A 19,461-nucleotide genomic window follows, 5' to 3' on the forward strand; every position below is an offset into this window, starting at 1 on the left:
CCCTACTGCGCACGAAGGAGAACAACAAACGCATCGCAGACCGGCACCGGACTCCAGCGCCCGAATACTCTGTCGGCCAGAAGGTATGGCTTTCTACCCGCTTTGTTCCGGTCAGGACTGAATCTAAGAAACTTACACCCACCTTCATTGGCCCTTTTGAAATCTCCGCCTTGGTCAATCCTGTCTCTGTGAAGTTAAGACTCCCTCGCAATATGAGAATCCATGATGTTTTCCATGTTTCACAACTCAAACCTGTCCGGTCTAGTCCTCTGTGCCCTCCTTCCAGGCCCCCTCCTCCCGCCCGGCTCGTGGATGGCTTGCCGGCCTACTCCATCACTCGCATCATGGACTCTCGGCGCCGTGGGCGTGGCTGTCAGTATCTGGTTGACTGGGAGGGTTATGGCGTGGAAGAGCGCTCCTGGGTCCCTCGGGCGGCCGTTCTGGATGTGCCCATGCTCCGGGAGTTTCACCGCCTGCATCCGGACAAGCCTGGTGGGTCGCCGGGGGGCTCTCGTTGAGGGGGGGGTACTGTCATGGTCTCCGCTCCTCGTCAGCTGACAGCCGTCAGGTGTTTTGTTTTTGTTTACCTTTCTCTCTCACCTCTGCTCTCCCTTTCTCTCTCGCCCTCTTCCATTCTCTCTTTCTCCTGCCGGGGCGGAGCTCAGTATGGGCTCCTGCCCCTGGCCTACGCACCTGGAGGTGATCAGCACATCTGTCGCCGATCATGAAAGATTGGAATCCTTCTTAAGAGGGCGAGTCTGCTCTACTCGTCGCTGGATCGTTGAGTCATCAGCGTCAGTCGTCCTGTATTTTGTAAAGTCAGTTTATGAGCATGTCTGAACCAGGAGACTAATGGTTTTTTTTCTGCCTGTGCATAGATTGCCTCTGGACTTGTTCTTCCCCTGTGCCTGGCGACTGAACGGGAGCAAGAGAGATAAAGGAGAGGAGATGTGCTAGGACTGAATGGAAACTTTCCCTTCCTGGACTCCTGCCTCTTTCACTCCTGGACCCTGGAACCCCGGCCCCTTTTTCCTTTGACACTATTATGTGTATATATGAATTCCACTGTAGGAAACACTGTAAATAAATGCACCTTTTGAAGACACTAGTGGTCTGCGCGTGAGTCCGATCTACGAAACCTGACAAGCAGAGTCTTAACTTGAAAGGTTTGTTGTTCCCAGTGTGGTGATAAGGAGGTCAGGCCAAAAGGGCGGAGTTTTATAATGGCCACGAAATCAAACTGTCAGCTTCACAGCCATACACAACGACTGAATGGCTCCCTGTGTGTGCAGCTTAACTTTAATGCTATTTGGATTTTCATCTTCCTTTACACCCACTGTTATAGAAGACTTTTATGTGTGTTTACAAATATTTCAGCTGGAGTGCAGATAAAATACTCACTTTCGTCAAGTTGAAATAATTTGCACACTTTAACCTTTGTGTTCCTTCAGTTTTTTATTTTTGGGAACTAAGGGAAGTCTTTGAGCACAAGACTTATTACAGACTTCAGAAACAGTCACCACTCCTTAAAGAGATCCACATACAAAGACAGGCGTGGGCTGACTATTACTACTAAGTGCTTTTTTAAATAATGTAATCATTTACTGTAATAATGCAGTAATGACAGCCGGCTACTCATTGATCAGAGCATCAGCATTTCAATTTGATTTACTCTTGTAAGGATTTTGAACTTATTACAGAAACCATCATCAGGCTCTGGGAAATCATTATCATTATTAATCACAAACAAAACTAACAAATTTTACAAAGGTTACACTTTATATCCCAAAAGTTTGATTGTGTTCATCTGGACGTAGCGTTTTCAGTGGGAGAAATGTTTCGTCATTCATCCAAGTGACTTTTCCCCAACCTTATGAACAGTACATTTACACAATGACTGAAACTAGCCCACTGAGTGAACAATGGGCTGTGAGGTCAGTTCTTTGATCACTTACACTTTATAATACAGCCTGTGACTAAGGGCACTATTGGAACTTCCATATATTTTATTTGAAATTACAATGTAATTATATTTAAATGCACATACTTAAAGGTAGCTACACTAGAATAAGGTAAGTCATTTTTTTTCTTTACAGAAAACTAATAAATAATTATACTGTAACTAAATTTAAGTACTAGTGTACAATTTCACTGTCCTTTTGCAGAAAAACAAACAATATTTTACATTTTACAGAGTGGATCTTGGCTTTTTACATCTTTATATAATATTCATTATGTTGATGTGGAGGATCGATATTCTATTATTCAATTATTCTTGTATTTTACCATTATAAGTGTGATAAGGATCGTTCTTCCCTTCTATATTAAAAATAAATAACAAATAATAATAAATACCATCAGAATTTGCAGGCTTATGTGACCTTGATGATGGAAACAAAGTCTAACTTCATTTTTGTTTTTTCACAACCATTATTAGATACAACTTTCAAAATGAGTGTCGTTTCCTGTAAAATACCTAGAAGTCATGTACTACCTAAAATTACTTATACATTGCTTAAATTAAAAATTAACTCATAGTATTATTATTTATTGTAGCATATCTACTTTAAGTATTTGTAAGTAAATAGAATTACACTGTAATTTCAAATACAGTACACTAAAGATCCATTCAATTGCAGGGGAATTACGCTCTTAATTGCAAACCGCATTACAAAGTGTTACCGAATGTAGTAGTAATGACAATAACCATTAGCATCACAGCCTTTGCTGTCCGTGTATTAGAATTTTAGTGCTCCTTTGCTCCTACCTGTGAGCAGGTATTCGCCTCTCCCCAGCCACCAGTATGACATCACAAAGCTGTCTAGTCCGCAGGTAGCCCTCCATCTTGCGGAAGGTGACATCAGCATGGGACAGAGCGGTAAACATGCACTCCTCCGGACACGCGCACTGCTCCATTGACACACATGAGGACAGCGTGGCACTACTGTTAGACGTCCTGCGCCCACACAATGGCACACAGACAAGGACAAACATCCAACAAACACACACGGACAAAGACAGAAAGAGAAAGAGACAGTAACTTTCAGTGGATTTATTGGTGAACAAAGAGACAGATGTGTGAAGAGAGCTACACCAGCTGTTCTGAGTCATCTAATGTACCCTCTTTGTATGTCGCCAGGAGCAGACAAAAGATCTTTAATGGTTCAATTACTAGGAGTAAATGGCCAGATAAATTTAGCCCTCTTTAAAGAAAATCTGCCAATTAAATAGCTATGGGAGCTAAGCCCATAGGATATGCAGTAATTTACTCTGCTCCCTAATGGCAACCAGTTTCCTTGCATTTATACCAACAACAGGAGACAGAGCAGAGTTTAGGACCAGGAAGGCTTCGACATTACTGTTGAGTTTATTTGTGCATACGTGTTTGTCAGAGATGAGCTACCCTGTGAATTATCAGCCATCATGACTCCCAAACCAGCATTTAATTTATGTGAGCCAGTGCTGTACTTCCATTTTTAATTTAACAGCAGAAGAGGCAGGACTGGCCCTGCAGCACAAAGACATAAAAATAAACTGTTACTCCAAGGATAATATGAATTCAACTCCACAGTCAGGAGAGAACTCACACTCTTTTAGTGAAGTGTGTGTGTGTGTGTGTGTGTGTGTGTGTGTGTGTGTGTGTGTGTGTGTGTGTGTGTGTGTGTGCTCAAAGCTCAAGCTGTTTCAAGTCAAACTGTCTTAAATTGCAATTTTTCACTTGCATGTTCGTTCTACCAGGATTGAATAAAGAGAAAGGTAGAAAGAGATACACAGACATAAATTGTGGAAAAGGTGTTACAAAATGTGACTTTTGTACAAAACAATTTAGAGATTGGATTATTTACTCAGAAATCATTGTCACGTATTGGTGTAGCATGTTAAAAAAAACTATCACTTGGCACTTGAAGTTGCTATACATATTTCCCGATCCATATTTTTTTATACATGTTTGCACATAAATAAATACAGACAGACATTTCCTCTGAATTTCTTTGTGAGATGAAAATGTTTTACAGCACTGACATTAAATATAGGATTCATTAGCTCAAAAGAATGTGTAGTTAAAATTTTTTTTTTTTTTAGTACTGGGGAATTACCACCTGACCATGAATTTTTACATGGTTATTTGTGTTCACTGTTTTAGATTTTCCATCCTACAGCTTTTACTGTTTTGTGTTGAGTCCCAATAGTCTTATCTGTTTTCCTCAGACATAGCAGGCAACTGTTTTGAGCACGGCAACCTCCAAAGGTCCTGTATACAACATAGACTGTATATTAAAAAGATGGATGCATCCTTTTCTTTCTGTTTATGGGTATACACATTTTCCGTTGAGATGCTTTTCTACAGACAAAATCTGCATCTTAATTAAAAGTGTATTTTTGTTCCCCCACCCAACTCAGAAAGGGCATTTTAGGCAGTGACTAAGCATGTATACATAATTGATGCATGCACAATACAGGAGAAGAGACCGTTTTACTGTTACTTTATGAACTTCCCTCTTATTTTTAGCCTTTTAATAAACAGAAATGTAGACTGAGTAAATGAAAACAAAACCAATACTCATGGTTAAAAAAAGAGATTTATTACAAAGTTTATGACTTTTCTTTGGCTCTTTCGGGGTGGAAAAAGAAAAACTCCTTTGCTTAGGAAAACTAATATCAGAGTGATGCACCTTGCTGAAAAGCTCACACTAGGGCTGTGTCAAGTCATCCTGTCCGTGATTATACCACCACAGATTTTTACATCATATCAGAATATCAGTGATATAGCAACACCACACCCTCACGTTCCCTAGCAAGCCTGGCAACGACACAATACCAGGCATGCTTGAGAGTGAGAGCAGGTTAGCTCCCCGATGACGGTTTAGTAACTAAAAAGAGAAGAAAGCTACTTCAACAACCTCCAACAAAAGCAGCACACTTTGCTTGCTTGCTTCTTGCTAAAGGTGTAAACGACAAATTTGCTTCATAGTTTGAGGCATCATCGAGTACAACCAGACTACAAAGGCTCGGCTGGAGGAGGATGTGCTAGCAACAGCTGATGTGCAACCCAGTGGATGGAAATGGTGCAACAGAAGCGCTTTAAGTAGCTGGTTAAATAGCTCGACCCAAGATACAACATCCCAGAAAGAAACTACATTTCAGTTTAAACTGTATTATGTGACAATACTGTGCAGACTCCTGAAAACTTCCAAGGTTAAGTATTAAGCCAGCAGCTTTTGCCTTTTAGAGTTGCCAGCAGCAAATCTAATGCTGTTGCTGCTGGCATCTTGTCATAAATATAATTATTGCAAATTTCCTTGAAATAATGTGATGAAAATTTGAGGATATATCACCCACCCCTAGCTAGTCCTAGCTAAAAAACAAAGAAACAAAAAACTTAAGGATTCAAAACAATAGTCTACAAACTGGAGTGTGACCCCAGAGTGGCTACAGCCACCTTCAATATACTGTCTATCGCCTGCTCAGCATCAAACCTAATAACCTGCTACTGCATATAATGAGGCTGTTGCAAATATTCTTAATGTGATTATAATTGAATATAAAAATAAATTAGAACATTTGTGTGTGAAAATGAAATCTGTTGTGGAAAATAAAATCAACATTACCACTTTTTGTCTCCCGAGTGACACAGAAAGCAAAGCTGGCTTTCCACCTTTAGATACAACGCTGCCGAGGGGTTAACGGCGCATCCAGGAGAGTGAGAGCAGTGAATGATTTATCCTACCTTAATTAGGGAACATAAGTGGACAGATGTGAGCTGAACAACTGAGGGTCAGTGTTGTTAAGTTCTAACATTCATCTAGTTGTCATTTTCTTCCTTAAAAAAAAGTTCTTTTGTTTTAGCAACTTTTCTCCATTCTCCAGCTGCTTCCATTTTCACACCGGATACTCTTCCTGATGCAATCCCCATGGGATCTGATTCTCCTCTCGAAATCAGGATCTTTTGCTTGTTAGGCGAATGTGTGAACCACTCCATATGGAGCCAGGCTGTTTCCATGTCTAACACTTTGTAATAACGGTGAGCTAACAACATATATAAGCCAGCTTAATAGTTAGCGCTTGTGTCTATAAAAATGTCTTAAAAATACAAAACTCTCAGATGCTCAAGCCCGACAAGGATCTAGAGAGACTGGAGATGTAACACAAGATTTAATGGCTCAACTCTGTTTGGGTTTTTGATAGCCCTAACATAATGAACCATTTTTCTAGCTAAAGACTCTTTATTTATCAATAACCGGCAGATTTACATTTATGTGGACAGAAAAGCGACCTCTTAAGCGGAGGTCCGCACCTGCTTGATGTTAGAGCAGGCATAACAAGGTCACCGTTTCAAACCAAGTTAATGCAAGCTTAGGTCTTACGAGATAAGAACTCATTTGTGACTTTAATGAACAAACTCTCACTCTGTTTAAAAAAAAGAAAATAATGTGCACCTGGTGCGTTTATGCACATATTTAGTATAATCACGTGATTAGGAATGGGTATCGTTTAGGTTTTATCCGATACCAGTACCAAACCGGTACTTTTGAAACGGTGCCGGTGCTTAAACAGTGCTCGAACTGGTGCTTAAAGAAACACAAAATTGGTCCAAAAACCTCTCATGTTCAGCTGTTTTTTTGTAAAAAGATAACAATGTTAGACTTTTCTGCAGCTATGGGGCATATATGGCATCACTCTTGGCTGGAAGCAGTGCTTAATCAATGGAAAAAAAACAAACTTTGTCCAAAAACCTCTCATGTTTAGCTGTTTTCCACTTTTTCTTTGGTCATTTTAGCCTTTTTGGTCAGGGTGAAGGGAGTATGTGCCATCAAATAAGAAGACAGCCGCATGTAACTACGACTGTGTTTGCTAGTTCACCTTACATGCATTAATGTAATAACGTGGTTAGCCTACTCAACGTAAATTACACACGAACAACATTAAGCTACTCACGTGGAGAAGAACGGCTGCTGCTGCCATCATCATCCTCATCATTTCTGCTACACTGGCAGGGCTAGGGGCCAGGACTCTAATCTTCGGGTTTTTGGGGGATGTTGCTAACTCCGGGTCCGATAACAGGCACCACACCCGCAGTAGAGGTGCACGATGTGAGGTCTCGCAGCAAGCTATCAATTACGGCATATTTCTCGGCTTTTAACAAAACGCTATGCGTCGCCAGGTGTTTCATCAGATTCGAGGAGTTACCTCCTTTGCACAGTATCACCTTAAAGCACTTGTTGCTGGCTGTTGAGTTTGCATCTTTTACTGAGAAGTACAGCCAGACTTTGACCACTTCGCTTTGGGCATTTTTAATCTGTAGCTCTGCTCTAAAAGAACGTATGTACCTGGGCCCGCCTACTATCCTTGCAAAGGTAAAATGATTGGCTGGAATCCAAAGTGTATGACATCTCAGGGGAAAAAAAGCACCGAAATAAAGCACCGAAATGTGTGCTGCTTTTCGGTCTGGTTACTACCGTTTATGTCAGAATGGCACCGGATACCGGTACCCATCCCTACATGTGATACAGCCAGGCTCATCTCTGCCTATGTGCATTCTCTCTCTGTCCTGTTCCAACTTTCATATCTCCAACTAATCTCATTACTCACTCTCTTCATTCCACCTCATCCCAACATTAATCTTTGCCTCAATTTTCTCCCTCTTTCCTATCCCGTTCCAACCCTCCAAGGAGGCTTTTTGGCTGGCTTTCCTGCTCTCTAGCATGTGCATGTGTGTGTGTGTGGATGTGTGTCTGTAGACGAATGGTGTGGCTAAATACTGCCAGAGGAGACGGCTTTGAAGTAGGGGAACGCTGCCTTCCAGTCCCCTTAACTGAGCCTGGCAACCACTCAATATGGACAGAGAGAGAAAGGAGGAAGAGAGAGTGTGTGTCTAGGGCAAATCAACACCATGAAGCCAGATTTTTTAAACCCCCGCACCAGGCAAGGGCACTCGCCCAACTGTCATTGGGTGTCTCTCTCCCAGCCTCTTTAATACGCTCACTTCCCAACACATTAGCAAGGGAAAAAAAGAAGGGGTGGAGGGGGAGGGCAATGAGTGGCCAGGGGTGGGCAGAGATGAATGTGGGACAGGAGGAGAAAAAGGGTAAGTAAGGGAGGTACACCAGGATTAAACGAGGGAAAGCTGGGTGGGGTGTGAAAGTGAAAAGGAGAGGAGGAGATGAGTGGAGCCGAGCAGTGCCTTCAGTCGCTCTGGGATTCTGTGCGCGTCCCTTCCCATGATCCCATTTGGGATTCTGCCACCCGTGTTTTGGAGTATCACACTGTACACAGGAGCTCTCTGAGGATGAATCGCACAGAGAAACACACAAACAAACCCCCACACACCACAAAACAAACATGCTGAAAAGCTACACATGTATGCAGCATACACTAATGTCTGGGTTGGTATGGCAACAATAATGTGTGCAAGGACATGGCTTCGTCCGTATACGTTTCCATTCAGACTCGTGCAGTGAAAATTTTCTCTGCCTGTGTTAACGAGGCATGTGCGTGTGTGTGCGTGCTTGTGTTACTATTAGGCAGAAGTAATTTGCCGTGTAAGCGCCGCCGGACTACCATCGTCACTGAAGATACGACATTAAGCCTTGCATAACAATGGGTATTTTTAAGACCTCAGTTTTCTCCTTCACAAGCAGAAACATACACGTTTGCGGTGAAAACAAGTTCATGAAGAGACATCAAAGATGAATCGGTTTTTAAAAAAAATAGGTATATCAACTTTGGCTCTGATGAAAGCTGTGTGTGCACACATGTGCGTGCATTGTTTCCAATGAACCTTTTATATTTTCTGAGGTGTATGGGGAACACGGAGTACGATAGAAGGCTACCAGACGCATTTTGCCTGTATAGTAAACACACCTAAAGAAGCTGCCTAAACATTGCCCGTATTTTACAACTGCATCACAATAATATAAGTGTGGTTAGGACATCCTAATTACCCTGTTTTCCTATCTCCAAGGCAACTATTAATTAAATGGCTTTTTCACACCACTACAGCTGGATGGTCACACAGATGCAACACACTTCTTTCCGCATGTGAACACAAGCATGCAGAACCCTAAGGATTAAGAATAAAAGCCTTCGACTCTGATGCTGAAAACAAAACAATACAAATGTCAAGTGCAGTATGCAGCAACATGCAGAGCTCAGCCCTAGAGTCATATTGTAAATGACTCTGAAAATCCCATAAGCACAAGAGTGAATTTCTGTTTGTGTTTGCATGCATCGTCTAATAACAGAGCCTGACTGGTGAAGTGTTATTAGTTGGTTGGAGGGAGAAGTCAGTGCACCACACCCAAATGTACTCAGCCCTCACCTTCTCTATCCATCTTTCCATCTGTCTGCATGTTGAGAGTGGTGAGAGCATGCTGTCTGAACAGCCTTCTTATTCTATTAACTCATCAGGGGGGAATTCAGCTTCCATAGACCCTGTGTGCGCCAGAGATCAAAAGGAACAACAATAAAGAAAATAAATGATAAATGGCCTGTATTTGTATAGCACTTTTTCTAGTCCCTAAGGACTCCAAAGCGCTTTACACAACCTGTCATCCACCCATTCACACACCGGTGATGGCAAGCTACAGTGTAGCCACAGCCACCCTGCGGCGCACTGACAGAGGCGAGGCTGCCGGACACTGGCGCCAGCGGGCCCTCTGACCACCACCAGTAGGCAACGGGTGAAGTGTCTTGCCCAAGGACACAACGACCGAAACTGTCCAAGCCGGGTCTCGAACCGGCAACCTTCCGATTACAAGGCGAACTCCCAACTCTTGAGCCATGATTGCGAATAAATTCACATCTTCTATTTAATTGTATTTCTTCCTTTTGAGCTATTGTACTTGTTTAAGCCATTTCATTTGTCGTTAATGTTTGGCCTACTATAACACATGATTCCAACGTAAATGAAAGTAGATCCCATCTTAACAACGCACTAGACTGCAAACAGCCCAACTAGAAGAATTACAGCTTGCCAAATGCTCTTCTGATAAGTTGAACACCGAGGAGTTCTTGTTTAAACTTTTCAGGGAAGTGTGCGTCTTTCACACAACTAAGTGCAGAAATTCTGCTCACAACTTTCACCTGAAAAGTCAGAAACTGCCAACAGCATCCCCCTACTACTACCTGCAAGAGCTGGAGTCTGTTTCCGGGTGGTTGTTGTTCTCCTCGTTGCATGCTGCTGCCGCCACCGCTGCTGTCGCCGCCGCCGCCTCCTCCTCCTCAACCCCGGGGGGCTCGGACACCAGCTGGGGTGCAGGGGCCTCCCCGGGGGGCTCCATGCTCGTCACGGGGCGAGAGCGACGTTGAGGCGGCGGGGAGACCCAGGACAGCGCTGCGGAGGAGCTTCGGCACTCTGGCTGGCTGAACGAGCGGGGACAGGAGCTCCCCGTCGCTCCAGCTGCCGCTCCTCCCGGACCGCCCCGACTCCCAGCCGGATCAGCAAACTTTCTGCCGCTGCCGTTACACAGGTTAGACCCAGCGCTGCCACTGGCCACCAGACCGCCGTGACTCCCCGCACTGGGGTTTACGCTGTTTGAATTCGAGTTGCTAGAGCCGCTAACTGAGGGTCCGTCTCCGGAGCTGCCGCCCGCTCTCCTGCCGGGGAAGTAGTCTCCTAGCGGCGGGGAGTGAGGCGGAGGGACCGCGGGGTGACCGAACCACCTCCATCGGATTCTCAGGATCTGCTTCACATCGAACTCCTTCCGCGAGGAAGAGCCCGAGCCGCTACTCGACATTCCAGGGCTCGACACGAGGAAATGGCGGGGAAGATCCCGTGCCGCTCTGCCGTTAAAACTGTACACTGCACTGCACGCGCGTCTCTCCTGGCAACCGCACGCCCGGTAACCGCGACTGGAGGAGTGAGCTGAATATAGCGGAGTATACAGACACACAAAGAGAGAGAGGGAGAGAGGAGGAGGAGATCTACTCTTAAGAGCCAGAGCATTTCAAGTAACCACAAACATCTGCCACAAAGACACGTTCATGTCACAGCTCTGCCAAATGACACAGAGCTGAAAGAGAGTGGACCATCACCATCACCGTCTTTTTCCCCGTCATTACTCAACAGACCAGACAATCAGTCGATATTAATTAATAGGAGATGGAAGCCAGCAGACAGGCAGTTTGTTGTGCGCGCTGAGGTCGATTAGTCGATCAAAATGAAAATAACGACCAACTAGGGCTGCTGCTAACTGTTTTCAGGATCGATAAAGTAATTTTTGGTTCTATCGATTAATCCCAGACCACTCTGGAAAATGTAAGAAGTCCGTGAAAAATGTGAAATTGCTTGTTAACTAAAAGGATGCAACCTTCAAAGCTGAAAAAAAGAAAAAGTGCTGTTTCACTTGGTGCCTGAGGCTGCCTCCTAAAGTCAGTCCCCACGGGCAGCCATGTTAAAATGTCTAACGGTACAGCCTTAAAATGCATGTTTACAACCTGCTGCAAAATACAGAGTTGGCAGAGTGAACATTTTGTTGTTGCTCTTTGATACTACTTCAAAAAATTCTTACAACTTAAAACTTTTTTAGCTTTAAAAAGTATTAATGGGGGTATTTGACCTAACTCACGTTGCACTTTTATTAAAAAAAACACAAGAGGAGAGGCAATACTGTCAAACTGTTGCAGTTTGGCTTGCACTCACACATGCACAAGTCCCCAAATCACAGGTTAAAAACCAAACTCCACAGTCACACCCTGTATAATTAATAAACCTGTGCAGTGGGCCACCTTTACAGGCTACAGGGTAAAATCCATAATTACAGTAATAAAAGTGCAAAAATAACTTAAGCTGGAAGTAAAGCAGGAGAGATTGGGGGTGGCTGTAGTGCAGAAGGTAGACTAGTCAGCCACTAGTCGGAAGGTTGGTGTTTCAGTACCTGGCTGCCGTAGCCCTTGTGCCAAAGTAACCTTGGGCACGATACTGAACCCTGAGGTGTTCTCTGATGCCTTGATTGGAGTGTGAATGTTAGATAAAAGCACTTAATGAACTTAGATATAGGCATGTTGTGTAAAGCACTTTGAGTGTTTAGATAGAGTAGAAAAGTGCTGTTTAAGAACTTTTTGCCATGTTTTCCCCCAAAGTACAAAAAACGATCGACTGTTAGTGCAGAATAGCCTCAACAAATTAATATTAATTGTAGCAGAATCGTGCTTTCCAACTACCTATACAAGCTAAAGAATAACCTCTTTTTAGCTCCAAAGAGATGTGAGGGGTACCCATAGTCTTACCTGCACAGGCCCATACGCTCCAACTCAGCTTCCTCCTCATGTGGCCAAGAACTAAGCTACTATTAACCAAATAATTACCTTGAGCTTGAGCTGCAGTAACATATTGATGTGGGTATTAAATTTCTTCATTAACAAACTGTATGACTTCATTCTATGCATAGCTGCTTTCTTCTTCTTCATATTTTGGCTGCTCCCTTTAGACGTTGCCACAGTGAAACACCCCATCCCTAGCATCCTCATCTCTCTGCCTTCTCTACATCCACAAATCTTATCCATGGTATTCCTCTTTTTCCAACTTCTTCCAATTTCCAACATCCTTTGTCCGGTGTATCCTGTATCCCTCCTCTGCACATGGAGGACCATGTCAGCCGTTTCTCCAAAGTGTCCATCTGATACACTCATTTCTAATACTGCACCATCCTGGTCAACGTCAATAAAAATCTTAGCACCTCCTGCTCCACCTTTTTCTTTCTTTGTGTCCAAACCATATATCACAGTAGGCCTCACTGCCATCTTATAAACTTTCCCTTTCACTCTTGCTACTTTTCTTCTGTCATAAATGCAGTGTTGGGACTAACGCGTTATTAAGTAACGCGTTACAGTAACTACGTTATTATTGTGGTAACGAGCACGGTAACTAGTTATTATGCCAAAATCAGGAACGCGTTACTCGTTACTGGGATTTAGATAGGCTCGTTATTCGTTACTTCGTGTGGTGGCTATTGCGGAGCTTCCACAGATTCAATAACAATAGCAAGTGGTGGAGGCCAGCAGGTGGATGAAGGAAAAGGGAGGCAAGAGGAGAGACCCGAAGTGGCCGCTGGTCCGAGAGTGTCAGGTGAACTGAACTTCAGGTAAGAAGTTATAACCTGCAGTCCACCTGGGTCAGATATGAACCAAGTTTAGGTGGAGTTTATTTTCGTTATGCTGACTTTTTCGTACTGCATGCTAGCTAGCATGACGGAGTTTCTATACAGCTGGGTGGTGCTATGTTACTGATGTTGAACTTTATTTTGTTCATAAGTTTAATTATTAGAGTTGCCAACCGTCCCGTAAAAAACGGAATTGTCTGGTATTCAGAGAAAATATTACGCGTTTCGTATTGAGGTGAAAAGGAACAGTTTGTCCCGGACTTCAGCTACAATGAAAAAGACACAAAGCTGGAGTTATTCTGTGTTTACGCTGCACAGCTGCCTCTTCTCCTCTCATTCTCCCCCCTCCCTCTCCTGTTTCTACTTCAATCATGAAACTGATCAATGATCAGCTGATCGGCTTTTCTCTCTTGTTTATTTATCGTCCGCTTTGCGCCAGAAAGAGGAAACCAGCGGATGTCACGCTAAACAACAGCAGCACTTTTAAGCTTGATCAGCTGTTGTTAGAATTTATTTAATATTAATTTCTAGTATCAGCTGATGTTGGCTGGAGCCACAGCTGTAAACCTGCTGGTCATGATATCGGTTTGGTTATGTGGTGAGAGGGAAACATGAAAATGAAACCAGGAGATGTCCTTCCTGAATCATCAGAGCTGTGATGGAGAAACAGGTTTACCTTTTAGTTAACATGAATGAGTTGAAGAGAAGTTATGAACTGTTTCTGAGAGACAAATAACACCAGGATCCTTTTCTAAGTAGCTGACAGCTGGTAACTGTGCAGGGGCGGGTCTAGCAAAGTGTTGCCAGGGGTCCATGTAGGGCATTAAAAGGGAAAGGGGGGCACAAGGAAATACTTTCTTATTCTCATTTAAAATGTCTCACTTTTAAAGAAAATAACTATCTGAGTCTTACAACAAACGATTGATAGATTGATACATATTTACCATCAGAACAGTGTACATCACTGTGTGTTTATTTTCATTCAAAGGCTTTATGGTTTTTCCTATAATGGTGGGCCGGTCTTTAGTCAAAATGCCCGGGACAATTTTTTTGTCCCAGTCCAGCTCTGTATGCAGCTCATCTTCAGTCTGGTGTTACCTACATCTGGTGTTACCTACATCAGAAGGCAGAATTTCCGAGTTCTGAGTACAATCAAAAGCACCACGACTGCAGTTTTTTGTGTTGGATGTAAAAAACAGGCTAGGATAGAATCAGGCGTGGGATTTCTCTCGTGGAAATGTGCACATTATTTTTTCCTTTCTATTGGTAGGTGGCACAGTGCACTTGTGGCAAGTAAGCAAGCTAGAAGACTGGCAATCTTGCTGGGTATCCAGTTACGGAAGCAACACATTAACAAGAGAATTCTGAGTAAAACCAAAGTTACTTTCCCTAGTAACTAGTTACTCTGAAAGTAACGAGTAACTTGAAGTAACTGAGTTACTTTTGATAGAAGTAACTAGTAATGTAACTAAGTTATTAATTTAAAGTAACTTACCCAACACTGCATAAATCACAAATCATATTCATCTCCACCTGCTCCACCCTACCTGGTCTCTCTTTGTCACCTCTCTTGTCCCCCCAGGTGTATGTCAGTAGAATTCACAGACAACAGTGACCTTTAAGGAACCCCATAACTGCATTTGTGTGTATTTTTAAAGGACTATCTAACAAATTACGGTTCACTGTGTGGTACTTCAGTTTTGCTGAGGGAAATTCTTGTAGTTTTTTTTTTTTAAAGTCCACGCTAATTAGCTGATATGTGTGTGCGCATTGCACCCACGCAGCTTATGAGTGCAGCTTGCCAACCAAGCTACTGCTCCACCCTTTAATCCACATCTGGCTCCAAAATAAAGCAACAGGGAAACAGCTAAAACCTTCCAAATGTGGAGTTCAGCGGGTGACGCCACAGTTAATTTTGTGATTTTCAAGTAAATGCAACAAACATCCCACTAGTGTGAGGCTGAATTTCACATAGTAACAATTTTGGTATTCACCTTTGAAAAAAAAAAAGAGCTTTAGTGTTAAGACTCTGGTTGCAACAACAGGGCACGGTTCAGGTTACATAGGATAATTTGTAATAAGTCGTTACAGAGCTGCTAAGAGACAAACAGGTGTCTTTGTAGCTTTCAGTGAACACGAAGGTTTGTGAGGCTGCAGCAATCATTACATGGTAATCAGAGACTCTAAAATGTAATGAGGCGGTGGACACAACCTCTTCATCATCTTCTTACTCACCTTGTCTAATGGTGTTCACTCACTCCTTTCTGCACCCTTATTTCTCTGAGTCGCCGTCCATGTTATTGCCTCTGAACAATCTTACACTTTTTGGAAGCTGGCTGCAATACACTGATGTGATGATTTGTTTCTTACGCAGATACTGAAAATAGCCTGCACTGCCTCAAATCACCACAGCGGGAAGGCCTGAGTTTTCCTTGAGAATAAGATTTCACCACACATGCACAATCTTAGACAGACATGTCTCTTGTTTTTGGCCCATGCACATGAGCTTACTCTTCTTCTCTATAAGCCATTACTATCATCCATCCATTACTACGCTCCTTCCTTCACGTCCCCCTTTTCTCTCCATCTGCAATGCAGCAGCTATTCATGGACAATAATGATCTGTGGGAGTGGACCCTGTGGGAGCCATCCCATGCAGACACACTCGGGGCACCCGGCGGCCCAGCCAGGCAGAACCTTCTTCCCTTCCCGCAGTAACCCCGGGACGACCACAGGATTTGCCAGAGCCAGAGAGCCGGAACACCTTATGTTCTGGATGGAGTCCCACCAACAGCAGGGGAGGGATGCTTTAGGAGTCCCACTCTAGCAAAAATCAATAAGTCAAACAGCTGAGGTCAGTTTGTGAATTACACAGATGGGAGATGTGTTACTCATAGATTGGCCCTGCAGAGCAACAGCCAGTCGGAGAGATTCATTTTTTCCATAAATAAATGACTGAGAGGAGCAGTTTAATACGGCCGATTTAACTTTCACCGCTTTTGTTTGCCAGGTTCTGAGAAACAGGGCTTTTCTTCAGCTTCAGGATGTGCTGATGACTAAGTGCAGGACCACCCTGCTGCTTTATCCGATCAATACTACAAAGTCAATACAAACGCACACAGACACAGGAACATAGAACACACACACATAAACCAAGGCTTTGAGGAAGCATGAAACCAGCAGCAGCATCATTATTAAAGCAAAGAAGTAACAAAAAGTCAAGGAAGCGAGAACGATTTCACAGTGACACATCATACTCCTTTAGAAGGAAACACTTTAACTTGTTAGAGACACTGGACTTATTTATACATGCACTCACCAGCCACTTTATTAGTTACACCTGTTTAACGGATTACAATGCAAATATCTAATCAGCCAATCACATGACAGCAACTCAGTGCATTTAGGCATGTGGACAGGGTCAAGAACACCTGCTGAAGTTCAAACTGAGCATCAGAATTGGGAGGAAAGGTGTTTTAAGTGACTTTTAACATGGCAGATGTGCTTCTCTGAGCATTTCTGAAACTGCTTATTTACTGTGATGATCCCACACAACCGTCTCCCCAATGGAAAAGAGAAAGTATCCAGTGAGCAGCAATTCTCTGGGAGAAAATAAATGCCTTGTTAATGCCAGAGATCTGAAAAGAATATCAGCTTCCTTTGAGGTGATAGGAAAGCAAAAATAACTCAAATTACCTCTGGTTACAGCCAAAGCATGCAGAAGAGCATTTGTGAATGCACAACATGTTGAACCATGAAGCAGGTGGATTACAACAGCAGAAGACCACACCAGGAGGCCACTCCTGTCAGCTAAGAATAGGAAACTTTGCAGATGGGATCAACAACATTGGGCAATAGAAAATTGGAAAAATGTGGCTTGGTCTGAAGGGCCTTGACATTTGGATAGGTTCAGGTGCTTTGTGGCTTAGACTGCTACTGGATGTGTAATGGTGTGGGGGGTATTATCTTGATACACTTTTCAATACTAACTGAGCATTGTGTAAACACCACAGCCTATCTGAGGATACTTGTTGAACCCGTTGAACCATCCCTTCATGTGCCCATTGTCTGATAGCCCCATGTCACAAAGCTTAAATCATCTGAAACTGGTTGTTTGAACATAGCAATTAATTCACGCTGCTCAAATGGCCTCCACCATCCAAAAAACACCTCTACGATGTGTTAGAATGAAAAATTCACAACAAATGTGCAGCATGTGTGATGCCATTATGTTAATATAGACCAAAATCTCTGAGGAATGTTTGCAGCATCTTGTTGAATGTATACCTCAAAGAATGAAAGCAGTTTTGAAGAAAAAAGGGAGTCCAACTTAGTATAAAAACACATATTTCACATGTGCAAAAGAGCTAAACAACCTTAATTTAAATCTATCGGCAGTATTCTGCTTTCTGGAGACCATTCTCCAGGCTGAGAGACCACAAGGCATAGCACATATAAAGGCAGGTGCAGTGAAGGGCTGCAAAGACGTATAATACAATAATAGTTCCTTTGATTTCATGTGACTTTCCAATTACCACTGAGTCTGTGCAATTTCCCCACAGTGAGAGAAATTTATCACATAACATCTATGTATGCATGAGCACAAATCCTGAGATTTCCAATACAAATCTGTCATTTAACTGGTGGGGTTGTAAATAATGTGATCTTTTATTTTTTTTTAAGTTATGCTGTGTTTAGACCATAGAAACTGAAAATGGATGTGTTTTTTGAAAAGTGAAACCAACATGGAAGTCCTGTGATTGCACAAAGGTTTGTGAGACAAAAACACACGACTCCCACAGCAAACATTTCCTGATCAGGTGAGTCGCTTGTTTCAGGTCATACTGAATAAAATATCAAGTTCATTTTGTAAAGTGGTCGTTATTAAGAGTCAGAGATTTCAGCACTGGCCCCTTTTTTGTCTCTTCCGGTTTCAAAACAACGAGATGGTGATAACACTCAGCTTCACTAACCAGTGAGTGATGTCACAGTGGCTCTGTCCGTCTCTTATACTGTCTATGGTTTCGCCTCCTTGTAATTGTGTGAATTCTCAGGGGTATTTTTTTTTAGATTAAAGCCCACTTATTCTGTTAAAAAGGGCCTTCAAGCAGCACTGCATTAAAAACAGTTACACTTCTGTTTTTAATTCACCTCGTTGGCTCATGAACACTTCCAAAAAACATTTTTCATTCCACCATCCACAGATTCAAGATCAAAGTATACAAAGAAGAAAAAAAAACCATGAACAAGATCCAGAAATGCCTTTTCTTCTACTAAAATCACTTCAAAGGGACTAAGAAGAAATGGAAAACTGTCCTTTGGTCTGAATGAACTAAACTTGCAATACTCTGAGGAAATGATGAGCATAGGGGCAACATCTGGCTTGTTTTACCACACAGCTCAAAAGCCAGCATCTGTGATACAATTAGGTTGCATTAATGCACGTGTCTTAAGGAACCTTCATATCTGAAGTCAACTTTAATACTAAATGATACACACGTGCATATGGTGCAGTCTAGCAGTTGTCCTACTTTTCAGACCTGTCCCCTCCTGGTGATGTACGGAGCATTAGGAAATGAAAAAGGCTTTGCCAAGACACCGGTCTCCTCACTTCCCAATAAGCTACAGATCATCTTAAGAAAAGATGAGGTGAAACAACACAGGAGTCGGTATAAAATGTCTTTGAAATGTCTTGGTGGCATTAAATTCGAAATGACCACATGTTAGAAACAAACAAACAAAAATAAGAACAGTTACAACATATATTTGATATTTGATACAGCATCCTAGAATTACTTTCAATTAAATGAGTTTCAATGATTACATTCGACTGTACACATACAGTCTGTGTTTGACTTACTGTTTTTTGTTGTTAAAATGGCAGCTAAGTTAATAATTTACATACCCATCTTGCACATTGATTTACTCTCGTAACTCCTAACTGAACATAAATTCTGCATCAGCATCAATTTGGCTGTGTTCCCTCTTGCGAGTGGATTCCTCCCAGGCATGAGTGGTTATATATTTACATCAGCTTGTGTTCTGGGAACCGAGAATAGATTTCACATTTCATTTATGTGCTGTTGAGTTTAAGAGACCCTGTATTAAAGGGTTATCTGGATAACTTTATAATCCGGCCTTCTCTCTCCCACTGAGCCCTCCTCACAACTATAAAAAACCCCAACAACTAAGGAGTCAGAGAGCAAACCAATGCATTTCTGTGCTACTCACGGTGGAAATGCACTCCTGTTAATGGGGGAGGCTGGGAATGGGGCTCAGAGGGGGAATGAAACAGAGGAATGACGGGTCATTCGGCTCTGGTCTCCTTCAGTTGGATCTAATCATTGGTCACTTGGCAGAA

At 42.7% G+C, this 19,461-nt stretch overlaps 1 protein-coding gene across 1 annotated transcript in view; it reads right to left on the reverse strand.

Moving 5' to 3' along the window:
* klhl5 (kelch-like family member 5) overlaps positions 1–10,736 on the reverse strand; it is a 41,899-nt gene extending 31,163 nt beyond the window's left edge. Inside the window, exons 1-2 of the mRNA XM_085355981.1 lie at positions 10,126–10,736; positions 2,768–2,956 (exon numbers count right to left, since the gene is read on the reverse strand). Coding sequence (XP_085212107.1) covers positions 2,768–2,956; positions 10,126–10,736 — 800 coding nt within the window. The remainder of the gene's footprint in view (positions 1–2,767; positions 2,957–10,125) is intronic.
* Between the last annotated feature and the right edge of the window lie 8,725 nt (positions 10,737–19,461).

The sequence above is a fragment of the Diplotaxodon limnothrissa genome, linkage group LG6, assembly GCF_057381915.1.
Source record: "Diplotaxodon limnothrissa isolate DT_005_m linkage group LG6, D_limnothrissa_male_GT1.1, whole genome shotgun sequence".
Classification (NCBI taxonomy): domain Eukaryota; kingdom Metazoa; phylum Chordata; class Actinopteri; order Cichliformes; family Cichlidae; genus Diplotaxodon; species Diplotaxodon limnothrissa.